The 18067-nt window shown below is 49.5% G+C and overlaps 2 protein-coding genes across 3 annotated transcripts in view; one reads left to right on the top strand and one right to left on the bottom strand.

The window, feature by feature from the left end:
* Window positions 1-13219, bottom strand: part of FANK1 (fibronectin type III and ankyrin repeat domains 1) — a 108059-nt gene extending 94840 nt beyond the window's left edge. Inside the window, exon 1 of the mRNA XM_066601139.1 lies at window positions 13162-13219. Within this exon, the coding sequence (XP_066457236.1) occupies window positions 13162-13174 (13 nt within the window). The 5' untranslated portion in view covers window positions 13175-13219. The remainder of the gene's footprint in view (window positions 1-13161) is intronic.
* The window catches only part of DHX32 (DEAH-box helicase 32 (putative)), a 76232-nt gene continuing 71153 nt past the window's right edge, over window positions 12989-18067 (top strand). The window contains exon 1 of one of the 2 annotated variants that reach the window (XM_066601136.1): window positions 12989-13124. The gene's annotated coding sequence lies outside the window, so the exon portion shown is untranslated. The remainder of the gene's footprint in view (window positions 13125-18067) is intronic. The other variant, XM_066601137.1, reaches the window with a different exon arrangement.

Genomic DNA, 18067 nt, shown 5'->3' with positions numbered 1-18067 from the left:
CAGGGAGCCCCAGTCTGCTCCCCTGGAGAAAAAAAGGGGACACTTGGTGTTCTCCCGAGAGGCGAACAAGTCCACCTTTGGTGTCCCCCATCTTTCTATAATTAGCTGGAATGCGTGTGAATGTAGAGTCCACTCCCCCGGATCTATCTTCCTGTGGCTGAGATGGTCTGCCATGGAGTTCTCTGGGCCCCTTACGTGGAACGCTGTGACGGAAGGTGTCCGCTGCTATATCCACCCGAGAACTTTCGCCGCCAGGTCTTGGAGTCGGGGGTTCCGCGTGGATCCCTGGTGGCGAATGAGGGACACAGTTGTTATATTATCCGAAAAGATCTTAATGGGTCTACCCCTGATCTCTGTCTCGAGGCCCCGAATAGCCTTCCAGACAGCGCAAAGGACTGAGTAGCTTCCTCCTGGTTCCAGCCCCCTTGGACGTAATGACGGCCTAAGTGGGCCCGCCAGCCAGTTGCACTCGCGTCAGTAAAGATGGATACTGGGGATGCGGGGTACCAAACCGTGGCTCTGGCAAGGTTGGTAATAGACATCCACCACCCCAAGGAGGACTTTATCTTGTGGGTAAGGACGACTATCTGATCCAGGGAAGCGGGTGATTTATCCCAGTTGCTCAGGATAAAGTCTTGGAGGGTTCTACAATGTAATTGGGCCCAAGGGACTACCCCGATGCAAGATGTCATGAGGCCGAGGACCCTCATGCCTCTCCTAAGGGAGACTTTGGCGGCTAGAGAAAGTGCCCGACACTCGTCCAGGATCGCTTTTTGCCTTTCTAGGGGAAGGGATGAACACTGGCGGTGTGAGTCCAGAATAACTCCCAGGAATTTTTTCTTTTGTTCGGGCAGAAGACTAGATTTAATGGTGTTGATGATCCAGCCTAGTGATTCGAACAGACAGAGTGTGAGGTTGACCTGGAACCGGAGTTCTGAAGCTGATCCTGCTATGATCAGGAAATCATCAAGGTATGGGACAATCAACACCTTGTTAGTCCTTAGTGCCGCCACCATCTCTAACACCAGTTTGGAGAACACCAGGGTGCGGAGGAAATCCCGAACGGCAGGCACGTAAACTGGAAGTGAGAGACTGACCCATCAATCACCAGGGCAAATCGCAGAAACTGCTGGAAATCTGTGTGTATAGGGACATGGTAGTAGGCGTCCTTTAAGTCGACGGTGGCCATGACGCTATCTGGTGCGATTAAGGGGATTGCTGACCGCACCGATTCCATTTTAAATCTTTTATATGATATAGATTTATTCAGGAATTTCAAATTAATTATGGTTCTATAGGACCCGTTAGGTTTTTTAACGAGAAACAAGGGGGAGTAGCACCCCTTGAACCGTTCTTCTGTGGGAACCCGAGTGATGGCCCCTAGGGACAACAGCTCCTGCACCCCCAACTGGAGGGCCTGAGCAGACGAGGGTGACTGGCAGGGGGTGACCAAGAACCTCCGGGGAGGAGGGGAGGAAAATTCAATTTTATTGCCTTCCGAGACTAGGTGTAAGGCCCAGGGATTGGAGGTCACCTCATTCCATTTAAGGGCGAACCCCCTCAGCCTACCCCCTACTTGTAGGGTCCTGGAGGGCGGATTCTCACACCTTCCACCTTTGGGATAGGACCAGCGTCCAGTTTTCCCTTTCCCCTTGTATGTTCTAGAGGGAATAAAGGGAGGAGGGTAGGAGGAGGAAGGCCGCTTGAAGGACTTCTCCGTTGGTAGTCCCTGACTCTTATCCAATGCCTTCTCTAGGAGTGTATCCAAGGAAGGCCCAAAGATTCTGTGTCCTTGGAAGGGCAGGGAACAGAGCCTGTTCTTCGATGTGTTATCCCCTGACCAGGCCTTAACCCAGACGGCCCTCCTGGCTGTGTTAGAGAGGGCTGCTGAACGGGCCCCAAACCTCACCGACTCCATAGAGGCGTCTGCCAGAAAGCCGGTTGCCTGTTGGAGGAGGGGAAGGCAGTTGGAGAGGTCTTCCCTAGAGCCCCTCTGAGAAATCAGCGTCTGAAGTTGGTCCAACCAGACCGTCATAGATCTTGCCACAGATGTGGCCGTGAGGTTAATCTTTAACGGTCAGGGCCGCAATCTCCCAGGCCTTTTTCATCGCAGAATCCACTTTGGTATCTAGTGGATCCCGCAGTTGGGAAATGTCCTCAAAGGGGAGGGCTGCTTTCTTTGAGACCCTGGCAACTGCCAGGTCCACCTTAGGGACGGTTTCCAGAAACTCGATATCTTCTGGTGTGAAGACCATCCGATCTTTAAATTCTTTGGACAGGGAGGGGCGTGGCCAAGCAGCCGAGCTGACCGGCCGCATGTGAGGAGAGCTCCTCCGCTTACCGGCAATTCCATTATCCTGCAGACATCCTGAGGGTCCCCGATCCAAAACAACACTACCGGAGGGAGAGAGGAGTAGACCGAGCCCCTGATGGCGCTCTCGGACGGCCACAGCAGAGGTACCATCAGCGGCGGGAGCGGAGACCCGCGACTGCCGCCGCTACACAGTGAAAGGCGCCGGCCACCGACGAGAACCTTGAGCCCGACACAGCGCCATACAGAGCGGGAGGAGAGGAGACTAAACCCCCGGCAGAGCTCCCGTGGCGCTGAAACAGAAAGCGCCGCCAGCGAAAAAAGCCCGCGAAAATCGCAGCCGCGGCGGCCATTTTGCAAGCGGCACTAGCAGATATACAAGCCTCAAACCTGACATAACGCTGCTCCCAGACTCAGCAGAACTCCACTGAAGTGAAAGGGGAGAGGGCAGAGTCACCAGCGGAACACCGGAGGCACAAATAGCGAGGAGAACGACACCGCTAGACCCGCGGCGCCGCAACCGCGGCCACCAACTTGCAGACACTGCCAACCAACAAAGTAGAGAGAAGGTAATCAGCGGGGACATGGAGGAAGAAACCCCCCCCCACGAGAGGGTTAAACATCATACAGCCCAGAGAACCAGGGGGAAAGGAGAAGGGGAAACCCCAGAGCTGAATGCCGGATGACGTGAAGACCACACACTGAAGTTAAAATAGCGAGGCGCCCGAGGCACAGAGCCATAGAGGAAAGCGTTACAAGACATGCGGAAAGAGCATAACAGAACTGGGGTAACTGCAGACTCCCCACAGGGAACTTAACTCCTACAGTGAAAAACTAAACAACTGCAACATAGGCCCCACCAGGCAAAGTTCATCCGTGGACAAACTTAAAGCCTTCGCAAGAGGAGAAACCCGGAAAGAGCCCAGCCCAGAACCCACTGCGCCCGCCGCAGCGGGAGTCACAGCGACAAAGAACAACAACCCAGATACAACTGAGGGTACTGTACAAACACTACAACAACTGTCTGAACAGCTTCTAAGCGAACAGCAATAAATACATCAATACGCTCCTGGCGACCACATGTCCTGTGCCTGCAGGAGACCCACCTCACGCCTGAAACCACTAAAGTTCTGTTAAAACCATGGGTACAATGGTCTGCTCATGCATGCCACACATCATACTCCAGAGGGGTGTCCCTGTTGATAGCAAGAACACTCAGATGGGAAGTGGAACAGCTTAAAGGGGTTGTCCCGCGGCAGCAAGTGGGTCTATACACTTCTGTATGGCCATATTAATGCACTTTGTAATGTACATTGTGCATTAATTATGAGCCATACAGAAGTTATAAGAAGTTTTTCACTTACCTGCTCCGTTGCTAGCATCCTCGTTTCCATGGAGCTGACTAATTTTCGGCGTCTAATGGCCAAATTAGCCGCGCTTGCGCAGTCCGGGTCTTCTTCTTTTCTCAATGGGGCCGCTCGTGCAGGATGCTGTCTCCGTGTAGCTCCGCCCCATCACGTGCCGATTCCAGCCAATCAGGAGGCTGGAATCGGCAATGGACCGCACAGAAGCCCTGCGGTTCACCGAGGGAGAAGATCCCGGCGGCCATCTTCAGCAGGTAAGTAAAAAGTCACCGGAGCGCGGGGATTCAGGTAAGCACTCTCCGGTGTTCTTTTTTAACCCCTGCATCGGGGTTGTCTCGCGCCGAACGGGGGGGGGGGGGGTTGAAAAAAAACAAAAACCCCGTTTCGGCGCGGGACAACCCCTTTAAGAGAGATGCAGAGGGCAGATACATTTTTGTGAGAGCCAAAATTAACAATGACCCATACGTCCTTTTGTGCTGTTATAACCCGCCACCGGCGACAACAACCATCCTGGCAGACGGCATCCAATTTGCATCATTTTCACCAGACGCAACAGTAGTATGCATGGGTGACATGAACATGGTGATGGATCCCGCCATGGATAGATTTGGGGGCGGTGCTCGGAGGGAGGGAGACACGAATAAGACTCGCCTGGCCTCCATTATCTCAGTGACGGGACGGCTGGATCTATGGCGAATATTTCACCCGCAACAAAAGGAATACACTTGCCATGCAGCCCACAACCACGCACTCAGTCGAATAGACTATATATTTGGGTCCCCTTCATTATTCCCTAAAATCGACTCAATAGAATTCCTACCTCGAGGGGTCTCAGACCACTCGCCAATACGCATGACCCTTAAAAACCCAGGTCCAACCACAATCAAGAGACCAAGGGTGCACCCATTCTGGCTTTCGCTATTTGGATCTAATGACCGCATACCGGATCAGATCCAAATATACTATGCGGCACATGCAGATACAATACTAGTATGGGAGGTATTTAAACCCTACCTCAGAGGCTGTCTAAGATCCTCAATTTCATTCGTTAAAAGAGCCACAGCACGGGAAGGCGAACTTTTAGCAGAACAATGCCAACAATTAGAAAAAGAATTTGTAGCTGACCCTACAGATACTAAAAGAGACAAATGGCTCCAGATAGGCAGAGACTATTTACTATACCTGAAAGAGAAAGCCCAGAGGAACCTTTTCTTTACCCGACAATCCTTCTTTGAACAAGGAAACCAATCCAGCAAACTACTTGCCTATATGGCGCGACAGGAGACTGCCCCCCCCCCCCCCATCCATACTGAGAGTCAAATCAGTTGAGGAAATAATGCTTTTGGACCCGAGAGAAATCCTAGATAGATTTCAACAATTCTACGACGACTTATATCAATCGCGAGTTAAAGGGGTTGTCCGGCCATAAACATTAGGTCTCATTACTTCTGTTTGCCCAATACAATGCACTTTGTAATATACATTGTGCATTGTAAATTAGGCAAACAGAAGTTATTCACTTACCTCTTGGCTGCCCCCCCCTGTGTTGCTCCTCGGTTGCCATGGTTCCTGGTTCCGACAAGTCTCTAGTCCTCTTCTTGTCGGGACGACCGGGGACGCGCCTCTCCAGCACAGCTCTGCACATGTGCAGAAGAACTTCAGCCTGGGAAGCTCAGTTCTGCCCCTGCAGGGGAGGCGTGGCTGCTGGCTCTTCATCTCCAAGGTAAGAATGAGAGGAGGGGCGGGCTCTCGTGGGGGGGGGGGGGGGGGATGGATGGATGGATGTGTGCAAGTGGCTGTCAGAAGTCCCGGGGGGAGGGGGAGGGGGGGCAGCGGCAGTGATGTGTGTGTGTGCAATGTCAGCAGACCCGGCTGTCAGAAGTCCCGGGGGGAGGGGTGCTGTTAGTGTACTTGTGTGTGGGCACTGTAAAGGGGGACTCTGTGGGGGAGGTCACAGGGGGGGCACTGTATAGGGATGCTGTGGATGGGGGGCATGTGGAGGGGGGCTACTTTGGAGTACAGTGGGGGGGACTCGGGGGGGGGGGGCATGTGTAGGGGGTACTGTAGAGGGCACTGTTTGTGGCACTGTGGGGGATCATTAGGGGGGCACTGTGGGAGAGTGCACTGTAGGGGGGGGGGGGGTCATTGTGAGGGGGGGGGGGGTCGCTGTGGGAGGGGCACTATGAGGGCATGTGAGTGTGGGGAAATGTTTTGTTTCACTTTAGCAGGGTGGGGGGGCAGTAGGTAGCTTTGCAGTGGGGGGCTGCAGGAGAGTTCTCTCTGGGCTCTCCCCCGCCCCTCTCCATTCACTATGCACAGTAATGCTGTTTACAGTCATGGCAGGATTTTATCCTGACATGAGTGTATACCGCAGTCTCCCCTGGCCACACCCCCTCTGATTATAGTATGCAGCAGGGGGCGGGGCCTGGGCGGGGAGAGACTGTAGAGCAGTTCAGTAGAGGTGGGCGTGTCATGGGCGGGGCTAGGACGTGAGCTGAGGGAAATCCTGCCTTTTCATGTCTCTTACTACCATCGGGAGCGCGCACACAGAAGAGGGAGAGCGCAGAGAGGCGCCATCTTTGAAAGCTGCAGTGAAGATCAGAATCCAAGGTAAGAAACTGACATTGCAGCTGATCTGCCGGCCGGTTTGAGCCCCTGTATGCTGTCTGTTACTATCCTTACTGAAAGGAAAGCAGCAGCATTATAAAAATTTTTACCCTGTGTGGCCGGACAACCCCTTTAATTACACACCTGCAGAACTAGAGACCTACTTAACTGACATAATATTCCCACAAATACAAGATGACCATAAGTCCCTATTAGACTCTCCCATTACAATGGAAGAGATTGAAGAAGCAATAAATGAAATAGCAAAGAACAAAACCCCGGGCGTGGACGGGCTACCAGTGGAAATTTACCAACATTACAAAAAAGAAATAATTCCACACCTGCTCCCTCTATATGAATACATATTTGATAAAAGCCATCTCCCAGAGTCGATGCTGGAGGCCAACATAGTTCTCATTCTTAAACCGGACAAAAACCCAGAGGAATGCGGCTCGTATAGGCCTATTTCTTTATTAAACACTGACTATAAAATCCTTACTAAAATACTGGCCATCCGACTAAACCAAATCATAGGGAAAATCATACACCCTGACCAATCCGGTTTTATTCCGGGTAAATGAACATCGGACAACATTAGAAGAACACAGGTGATCACACAGGTGGGGTGGAGATGGGGATCAGACTGGACCCTGGCCTCACTGGACGCAGCTAAGGCATTCGACTCTGTCGAGTGGCTATACCTGATAGAAGTTCTACGGAAATTCGGGTTCGGAGACACATTCATAAAATGGATCTCCATTATATATAAAGCCCCGACCGCCAGGGTAACGGTAAATGGCCTGGTCTCCGCCTCCTTCCCATTACACAGGGGGACCCGACAAGGATGCCCACTTTCCCCCCTTCTATTTGCAATTGCAATTGAACCCCTAGCCCTGAGAATCCGACAGCACACCTCATACAAAGGCGTCCAGATAGGGCCTAGAGAGGACAGAATAGGTCTGTACGCAGATGATATAATATTATATATGTCAGACCCTAGAAACACCCTGCCGCTTGCTATCTCCCTGATAGATAAGTTCAGGATTTTCTCAGGCCTATGTATTAACTGGCAAAAGTCCGCTTTTATGCCTCTAAGACCAGAGGGATGGCAGATGGGGGACGTATTCTGTAAGTTACAAATCACCCCTAGATTTAAATATCTCGGAATACACATCACCAGAGATCACACCCAGACCCTCGAGTTAAACATCACTCCCCTACTGACAACTTTGCAGCAAGAATTGAAGGGCTGGAGCTCCCTGCCACTATCTGTAGCGGGTAGGATAAACCTCATAAAAATGATAATACTCCCCAAGTATCTATACTGCCTAGAGCACACAGAAACAACTATACCACAGAAATTCTTTTAAAAAAACTAACTCTTTAATAACATCATTTATATGGGGAAACTCTAGAGCCAAGCTACGCTTAGATACCCTACAGCGCCCTAAGGAGATGGAGGGAATGGCGCTGCCAGACTTTAAACTATATTACTTAGCGGGACAGGTTAGATATCTCCGCCATTGGTTATCGAGCGAACCCCTCCCTAACTCCGAGCACCACCTGATGTATTTCCTCACGGAAACATCGCTTTGGATCCTCCTGGAAAAACCAGGATTAATGACTAAACAAATGCTACCCATCCACAGGCTCGCAGTAAGTATATGGCAGACATGCAAATCACTGACTGGACAGGAAGACACCCCTCTGGAGACCCCCCTATGGGACAACAGGGCATTACCACACTTGATGAACCTACCGGGCAAGCAATTTTGGATAAACACAGGAATTACCACACTAGAGCACGTATACATGGATCAAACGCTGGCCTCCTTTGAACAATTGCAACAATTGTATCAGATCCCAAGAGCAGGATTCTTCAGATACCTGCAGCTCTGACACGCACTGACTGCGCAGTTCCCAGGGCCTAGACAAACATTCTCCCAATACCCATTAATAGGCATATTGCGAACTCAAGGACCTAAAGGCCTAATATCGGTACTGTACACCCATCTATTGCAAGCTAAAATCCCCAACACACCAATGACAGTAATGCAGAGATGGAGAGAACTTATTCTGACCCTCACTAATGAGGATTGGGAGACAGCAATGTCCATATACACCACAGTATCACCAGCGGCAAACAACAGACTAACACAATTATATATTTTACACCAGTGTTACCCAACGCCGACCAGACTCCATAAAATGAACCGGACAACCACCAACCGGTGTCACCGGTGCGGAGCACCTAATGCAAACTTTAACCACCTAATATGGAATTGCGCAGACATCCAGGCATACTGGAAAGAGGTCATAGAGTTCCTGCCACAAATACTGGGAATACCAGTACCGCAAGACCCTGCAGTGTGCCTGCTAGGCGTTCTAGACGAAGAACAGTGGCAGTATCATGACAAGATATTCCTAACTAAAGTATTATTTTATGCCCGCAAAGTAATAGCCCTACGCTGGATGGACAGACGCCCCCTCGACACTTTCAAAATGGCAGATCATTAATGCTGTTCTGCCATATGAAAAAAATTTATATAAAAACAGAAAATGCCCTGAAAAATTTAATAAAGTGTGGGAAAGATGGTGTGGGTCAACGAGTACGGTGTTCACACAGGATCAGTTCCATAACTTGCTGAGGACAGTGACGCCTAGAAACACCTAGTAAAACCAACAAAGAACCATACCCTCTACTGGCACTATGAGAAAACTACATTGTCATAAAGTATTCAACAACTGTATGTGTTAATGTAACGTACTAAAGCATTGTATACATGAATGTAATGAGCCTATGATGTAACCAAAGTTCTTTATTCAGTTACTGTACAAAATACAGAATTTTCAATAAAACGAGTTTAAAAAAATTCTTTGGACAGGAAGAATTTTTGTTCTGCCTGCTTCCATTCTGTCAGGATCAGCTGTTTTAAAATGTCATTAACCAGGAATGACGGTTTTTGCTGCGGTAGGAGACCCCGGAACAGGCTATCTTGAAAAGATGGCTGCTACGGCACCTCTTCCTCCACCTGCATGGTGCGTCGGACCGCGGTTAACAGCTGACCCAGGTCCGCCGATGAAAAGAAGTATTTCCTTACATCCTCCATAGGCGGCATGGATTCTGAGGGAGAATCTTCTAGGAGTCCTTCCTCAGAGTCAGACTCTTCCATTCGGGTCCGCCTTACCCTTTTCATGAGGGGCGGAAGAGAAAGAGATGAGAGAGAGGCTTCAATCTCCTCGCGAATCATGGATCGGATGGCCGACATGGCAGAGGAGCCCTCTTCACGGACCACTTTCTCCGTACAGTCCGCACATAGTGGCTTGGTGTGGCCCTCTTCTAGCCGCCGCAAGCAGACCGGACATTTACGCACTCGCTTTTTGGCCTCTCTAACCTTTTGCGCATCTCTGTCCTAAAGAGACGGAGACAGCAAAAGGAACTTCCAGCACTTTGATACTTGTTTCTCCTTCCTTCCCCCGGTACAAGACCCAAAGGAGGTCTACTCACCAGCAGGCTGCTCTCAGCGTCCTCTCTGGCTGACATCTTCAGTAAAGGTGCAGACAGGAGAGATGCAGGGGAATCCAGCCTTTTAAATTTCAAATTTGGCGCCGGCACGTCCCCTTTACGCGAGGCCATGCCCCCCGCGTGACGCCGCCGCGCCGGACCCGGGGGATACGCCGCATACAGAGGGACGCCGACCAGGAGGAACGCATGGAGCTGCTGCCGCGCGCACGCCGTCCGGACCGGCCCCGAGCCCCTGCTATTCCCCACAAACCTCTGCCTGCTGGTGCTGCTGGATCCCCGCTGGATACGCCGGGCTTCTGTTCCAGGCCCTCCAGGTACCGGGGCTGCTTCTACCAGTACGACTACCCTCTGGGCAGCGTACTGGGGGAGGATTTTCCACAGGGGAAACAGTGCTGGTGGATCCTGCGGATCAGGGTCCCCTCGTAGGGTCTCACCCGCGCAAGCTCTGTCAGCCCGACCAGAGAGTCATCCCCTCAGGGGCGGACAGGCTGCATGGGAGTCTTCTTTTTTCCTTGTTCACCTCCAGCATACACCTGGAGGCTCCGCTTGGACTGTCCTGTAGGGACAGGAAGACACTGGTGAGCCGGTGGTGGGAGTTACCTTTTGTGTTTTTCCGCTTCCTGTCCCAACAGGTGTCCAGTGGACAACCTCCAGGTGTATGCTGTCAGGATGACGAGGGGAAAGACAGAATTACCTGTGGCAAAACATTTTTGCGGTCATGGATGTGGCATAGAGCAGATGAGAGTTATCATACTGAAGGGCAACTTCAAATCACAGCGTCACAGAAGAATTTGGGAGTATACGTTTATGACCATGTTTGACACCCTCAATAATGGAATGAACCTCGGCCCGGGATTCCTGCATAAGTGGGGAATATGAAAGGTCTGAAGGAGGTCAAGACGGGTGTCCTCTTCCTCTTCCCAATCATTGTTTGTTTTTCTCATAAAATTTCAGAAATTGAGTGTAAGAATGTTTCCATCCAATAGGTGGTGCTGCTGAGGGAGTATTTCCATCTTCTTCTATGTGCATTGGAGATAAGAGACATCATAAAACTGTCACATTCCTCAGCTCAGTTGTGTTATAGGAATAGACATATTCCAGAAGATTTCACTGATCTGCTCCAAATTGGTTATAATGAGAAGCTTCATGCATGATAATGTATTTGAACTGACTAGTGTTATCTGTCGGTCCCCAATACTCTTCTGATTTATTCAAACAAAATACAATACAGATATACCAGTAGTTGAACATGACGCTCCAATTACATGCACACTCCCCCAACATCATAACAACCCATGATTGGCCTAGTATGTAATGACGCTAATGATTAACATATGTTTACGTCCCAGCTGCATGTCGCTATGTGAACACGTAATTCCTATATACCCAAGTAGCATAGACTTTATTAATATTCCAATCTGGACCGAAAGAATGCAGTAAATAGATAAGAAGTTCCTCCCCTTGATAGCTGGCGCTGGGAAGATGTGTAGGGGTTTAGCTTCAACATTGTGCTTGTACATACTAGGGTATAATATTGAGCTTGTTAACCATTTAACTGATAGCTATTTCCTATGAAGGTGTGTATATATATATATATATATATATATATATATATATATATGTTTTCCTTGGCTGATTTGGTATTATTGTTACGGCACCCCCCCCCCCGAGTGTCAGATGGGGTGCCCTAAACTTACCGCACCCCACTGTCCCTGCCTAATTGCCTCGACCTGGGTAACCCCAGGCGGACAACTGGGCGGCAGTCCCTGCTCTGGCTAGGGACCTGGCGACTACCACAGATGGAACTACCTAACAGAGGACAGAGTGCCGACAAAGGAGGCAGATGGAATTACCAAACAGGAAAATGCTGAGCACTAGACAGAGCTAGGGAAAGGAAGCTGACGAGCAGACTAGCATACTGACTGGAGGGAACTGCAGACAGCACTAACTAGGAGCTGACAGAACCAATAACTGGCAGTGAGCTCAGGTCACAAGAGAAAGGAAGGGGTGCGGGCAGCGCCCTACGGGTGGACCCGCCCACGCCGCCGCACACCGGCCGCCCCACGTCGCCGGGAGAGCTCCAGGACGCCAGAGCCGACACCGGAGCGACGCGCCGCCCTGCATGGTAACATTACCCCCCTCTGATGGGGGACCTCTGGGCCCCCGGAAACCCGACCAGGGTTTTTATATTTCACTGCTGTACTTTAAAAAAATTTTTTAAAAACTTTCATATTTTAAAACAGCACTTTCTGTCACCGTACTCTGAAACCCATTTTTTTTATTGCAAAGCGAACTATGGTTTTTATTTGGGGGTAAACACAACTTTTTGATCACTTTTTATTCATTTTGTTAAAATCTCACTCACAGGCCCTGTAGTGTGCTGGAGATTTTCCGGTCAGTCTGCAGTTTGAAGAGATTGAAGCGCTCTTGCCAGCACCGTGTCCGTGCCGTTGTTTTCACTGGTCTGCACTGTACAGCGCTGTTCTGCTAGCTGCGGCTGCGCTTGGTATTGCAGCTTTGTCTCCATTCCCTTAAAGGGTACAAAGCTACCAAATTACATACAGCCGCTATTAACGGACTGCAGCAAAGCCACCCTAAAAAGCAGTTGATTTTGGGGGTGCTGAGAGCTACACCCACAGCGGTCTCAGAGAAGGCTACGCCGTCGGTTTTAGGCCGCCTGCATACGGGCGGATTTGCATTATGGAATCCGAAGCGGGCGTCCGCCTCTGGATTCTGCAGCAAATGCCACCGATAGCATGCTATGAAAGAATGCGGTTTCCTCTACACGAGCGGAAATTAATTGCGATTTTCGCTCGCAGAGGAAAAAAAAAAAAAAAAAATCGCAGCATGCTCCATTTCGGTGCGGATTCCACATGGAACCCCTTTAATTCTGGAAATCTCTTTAACTGTATCAGTGCTTACTGGATTTTAGGCTCTGGTTAAAAAAAAAATAATAATAAAACAAAAACAGGCTTTCATTCACTGACAACAAGCAGGGATGGCGTAAACTAACCTTCCTTTACATAAAACTAAATGCTCTTTACAGTCAGTATATAGCTAGCTGTCTACAAACTCCCACCTGCTGGGAAACTACATCTCCCAGCATGCACCGACAGCACGGCAGAATGGGGAGCATGCTGGGACTTGTAGTTTTACACTATTCCAGGTTGAAGCCACTACTTCAGACACTGCACTCCAGCGGAGCAAGTCCCTGCATGCTAGAAGTGGAGGAGGCAGCTGGTGCTGTCAGTCCTCAGCTGCTGGCAGACAGCTCACACACGGCGGCCCCGGTCCTGGAGCCATTACCCTGCACCAGGTAATATAATATACTGTATACGGCATGCATTAGTTACCTGCCGTCTCCATGCTGCTGTGTACTGCACTGCTTGCTGTTTGGGTTCGGTCAGGGAAGCTGGGCCAAAGCATAGTCCCGTTGCCATAGTAATGGCTGAAGCCCGGAGCAGAGGACGGAAGCCTGCAGGGGCCAGACAGACCAGAGCCACGTTTGTAATCGTGGCAGCTGCGGGTGTTTACAGGCAAATGAGCTCCAAGAAGAGGATATATATATATATATATATATATATCCTCTTCTTGGAGCTTATATATAATGTGCCGCGTGCGAGGCGGTGCGCCACAAGTATTATTGGCGCTATATTGGCGTGTATGCACAGATAATTCACACCAAGATGGCGCATGCGTATTTTGCACAAGTTCTGTGAGCGGCCTATGAGAGATGATTACAACCTATTACTTGCGCTAAACCTCATATAATACGCTGAGCGTGCGGTGAAACCCACGTATCACGGGCTATCGGTGCGTACGTCAGTGATTCCCCCCCCCCCCCATTTCCTGCTCTGTTGCGTATAAATGGCGCACATACGCAATGTAATTGCGTGTATGTACAGCGTGTACTATGCTCCCATAGAGAATAGGCTCTATATGAATCGCCCTAATATGCGGTAAAATAGAACTCGTCGTTTTCACGCGCATATTATACACAATTGTGAATGGATCAATCTATGTTGTCTCATTGACTCCACTCACCGTATATTAGGTGTGCTATTAAATTTCGCCTGTGTCCTTAGGGTACATACACACAGGCGTGTTTTCTGTCTGATTTTCGCACGTTTTTTTTCCCGTCTAAGTAAAAAGAAAAAGCCATAAATAACTACCTGTTTGCGCAGTCCGATCCGCCATTAAACAGCAAACAAGAAGTGAACAAATTCTCAATCGTCATTCAGATTTTTGCGGGGTGCGGAAATTAGAATGATTAAGGCTGGGGTCACACAGGGCGGATTTGCCGTGGTTTTGCCGCGGATTGCCGTTGCATATCTGCACTGCGGCAAATCCGCTGCGTTTGCAGTGCAATGCAGCACAAATGAGATTTGCCAAAAAGCTGTTCTCACAGGGCGGATTTTTTCCGCACAGCCGCAGTGCGGAAATGCAACTGCGGCGCGGTTTTAAAAGATGCAGCATGTTCATTCTACGGTCTTTTCCGCAGCGCTTTTTTGTCCATAGACCTCTATGCACGCAGCCAAATCCGCGGCAAAAAGTAAAAAAGCGCTGCGGAAAAAACCACTTGCGGGTTTTTCCGCACAAAAATCTGCAAGCCCAAATTAACCTTTGAAGCGGTTTTGCTGCAGAAGCAGTTCTTCTGCGGCAGAACCGCAATGGCAAGACCACGACAAATCCGCCCTGTGTGAACCCAGCCTAAGGCTGTCTGTCCACGGGCGTGCTTGCATGGCGTTCCCTGCGGACCTCTGTAAACGCCTTGCGATCCATAACAGCAGATATGCCAAGTACAAGCGGTCCGGGAAACAGGAACACGTGGTCTGAATGAAGTTTGCCAAGGTTTATTAAAATCGACCAGTAAAGCAAAGTTTATAATGCGATGCGTTTTGGGGGCTACAATGTAACAATCCCCTTTTCTGAAACAGTAACATGTGTGCCCAAAACAGAGGTTTATATAATAAAGGAGTTCAATACAGTTATTACCTTCAGAAATGAAAATGGCGGGAAAAACAGCGTGACGGAACCATCCGGACGTGATGTCAGCGTTCTAAAAGCCTGCGTTTGAGCAAACAGAATTGGAGCAAAAGCTCTGCCGCTGCGGTCCAAAGACTGGAAGCGGCGAACGAGTGTGGAGATTTATGCCAAACTTCGCAGATTCACCCAAATGTTCAATAGGTTATAACTAGAGATGAGTGAGCATACTCGCTAAGGCACATTACTCTACCGAGTAGTGCCTTAGCCGAGTATCTCCCCGCTCGTCTCTAAAGATTCGGGGGGGGGGGGGAGGAACGAAGGGGAGATCTCTCTCTCTCTCTCTCCCTCTCTCCCTCTCTCCCTCTCTCCCTCTCTCCCTCTCTCCCTCTCTCCCTCTCTCCCTCTCTCCCTCTCTCCCTCTCTCCCTCTCTCCCGCAACTCACCTGTCACCCGCGCCGGCCCCCGAATCTTTAGAGACGAGCGGGGAGATACTCGGCTGAGGCACTACTCGCTCAAGTAATGTGCCTTAGCGAGTATGCTCGCTCATCTCTAGTTATAACGAAATTAAGGACATTTGCGATAACACACGGAGCAGATGTACCATCCAATATATAAAACCAACAACGAAAGGATGTGAAAATAAAAGCCATATAAAGTGGACAAACAAAAGGCATAAAACCACAGACAGACATATATGATAGTAATATATAAAAACATCAAAAATAAAAATGTAATGATATGATAAAAAATGCTGAGATAAAAAGGGGACATGAAAACATAAAAAGGAACAATAAAAGCCAATATAAGGTAATCAAATGTACATAAAACTCAAAAAAGGATTTAATACAAGCAAATATAGAAATGGGGCGGGGGGAAGACACATGATGGGGGAATGCTTGAAATAATAAAATGTGTGATATGTAGAATACAGAGGCCATCCAAATAAAATGATATAACTATACAATAAAATATAATAGGAGGGACAGGAAGGGGCACTATATGCTGCGGGAGTAGAGCGCACTGGGGCACCAGGCTGCGGGGCGTGGGAGCCGCAGGGGATCCGGTGAGGAGAGGACGGCTTCTTTTATGCCCGGTGAGCAGCTTTGCATTTTTTTCCTTGGATAACCCCCTTTTAAATTGAGTTTTTCACTATTAAAAAAAAAAAAGAGAGACAAAAGAAGTGCTGGGAGCGCAGCCTCTGAATCCCCCCGATGAGCCTCCCACCGCTGAGCACCCCATCATCTCGCCAGAACTCGTATTGCAGCTCAATTTAAACCCCCTCAATCTTCCGTCCTTCTGCTTTTAAAATTCAATTTAAATTGGTGAAGCGGTAATGGGAAGTGACAGGCTTTAATAAATCCCGGCCCATTTACATCTCGCGGTGCGTTGGGAAGCGCCGAGGCTTTTAGGAGGGCAGCGATGATTCTAAAGTTAATGAGACAACTCTAAAATATGCAGAAGTCGGAAATCTGGTACCGGCTCTGATGAAGGCAAGTGGTGGTTCGTGCCCTCGATCATAGCAACATATCTTCAGCGTCTGTCAGCCGAGCGGTCGCCAAGCCGATGCTAGAAGACGTCGTTAAGGAGGAACACGTAAAACATTCATAAACCAAGAAGAGTTGTTAGGTGTATCAAATAAAGGAGCAAAAATGTACATTTTAAAGTGCAGCGCTATTAAAAAAAATGGTTTCTCATCCCGAAGGCCAATCACAAAGATTCGGGGGCCGGCGCGGGTGACAGGTGAGTTGCGGGGGGGGGGGGGGGGGAGAGAGAGAGATCTCCCCTCCGTTCCTCCCCACTCTCCCCCACCGCTCCCCGCTCTCCCCCGCCGGCCCCCGAATCTTTAGAGACGAGCGGGGAGATACTCGGCTAAGGCACTACTCGCTCGAGTAATGTGCCTTAGCGAGTATACTTGTTCATCTCTAGACATTAACCTTTTCCGATCCACTGTCTGACGTCTTCCTACATTCTTAATGAAGCCTCTGCAGCTCTGATGTCGGAAGACGTCCGGCAGGGTATTCTTACTGTATATTGCCGGCCGCTCTGCTGGCAGTAGACTCTCCAGCATGTCACATACTGCAGTACTGGCTCTAGCCAGCAGATGGCACCATTGTATAATGGCAGAAAGAGAAAGCCCCCTAGGAAACCCTGAATCCAAAATTGGATTGCATAGGTTTAAGGCCACTCTCACACGTGCACTTTTTACTGCGATTACTGTGGTGTTTTGAATGCTGCGGTACAACGCTCCCATTGATTTTAATGGGGGCTCGCAGACCTGCACCTGAACGCTGCATTTTCTAACGCTGTGATATTCGAGCGCTGTCTGCTGTATTTTGCCACGTTTTTGCGCTTTTTAATGCACCTCATCACCCATCACAATGATGGGGTGCGATATAAACCGCTGTCTGACGCAGTAACGCAACCTGTGTCCGAAAATGGCGGTAAAATCGCCGCAATACGCTGTGTTTTGCTGACGCTGTATGTGAGAGCAGCCTATAGTACCAGTAAATAAATGATTTTTAGAGTTGCCTATGAAGCCCTGCCACAGGCAGGGTTTAACAGGCATCTATGCATGACAGCCCTGGGAGCCTTTAGTAGGCTGCCATGTAAACCCACTGGCACCCCCCTATCGCATGGCAGGGGTTGCCAATGGGGCACAGGAAGGGTTCCTCCCCTCTTGCTGACCAGACATGCAGTCAGCTTTGACCGCAGCATCTAAACAGTTAACTGCCATGCTCAGAGCTAACCAGCAGCTATCAGAAACAGGAATGGCATGGACTCTGTTCCCGAGCCCACTCCATACACCCTTCATGGCCGCATGACGTAAATTTACATTTGGTGGTCGTGAAGGGATTAACTCATACACAAGGTAATAGAAACCACTTCCAGCTTTCGGATAGGATGCGGCTTCCATTGCTTAAGCTCAAGCTCACGACCTTAAGGTTGAGGGTTCAATCCCAGGATGGTTCAGATAGCCGGCTCAAGGTTGACTCAGCCTTCCTTCCTTTCGAGCTCGGTAAAATGAGAACCCAGCTTGGTGGGGGGTAATAAATAAATTACCTAAAAGCACTGCGTAATAACTTTATTATTTATTTTACATAAAAGATCCAGTCCATAATGATGCTGGCTAGTTCGCAACCGACCCATCACTAGTGTGGGCTATAAATGGAGAGAACGCGGGTCAGCACCCTCAGGGTGGTCTTTGGGTTTCCGTGTAGAGGAGACCAGGTGCCTTCAGAGCAATCGCTTAGTTGCGTGTCATTGGGCCGGCAT

This window comes from Eleutherodactylus coqui, chromosome 4 (genome assembly GCF_035609145.1).
Source record: "Eleutherodactylus coqui strain aEleCoq1 chromosome 4, aEleCoq1.hap1, whole genome shotgun sequence".
Taxonomy (NCBI): Eukaryota; Metazoa; Chordata; class Amphibia; order Anura; family Eleutherodactylidae; genus Eleutherodactylus; species Eleutherodactylus coqui.
Note: the sequence above shows the minus strand (reverse complement) of the source record. Positions and strands in the feature narration are given on the sequence as shown.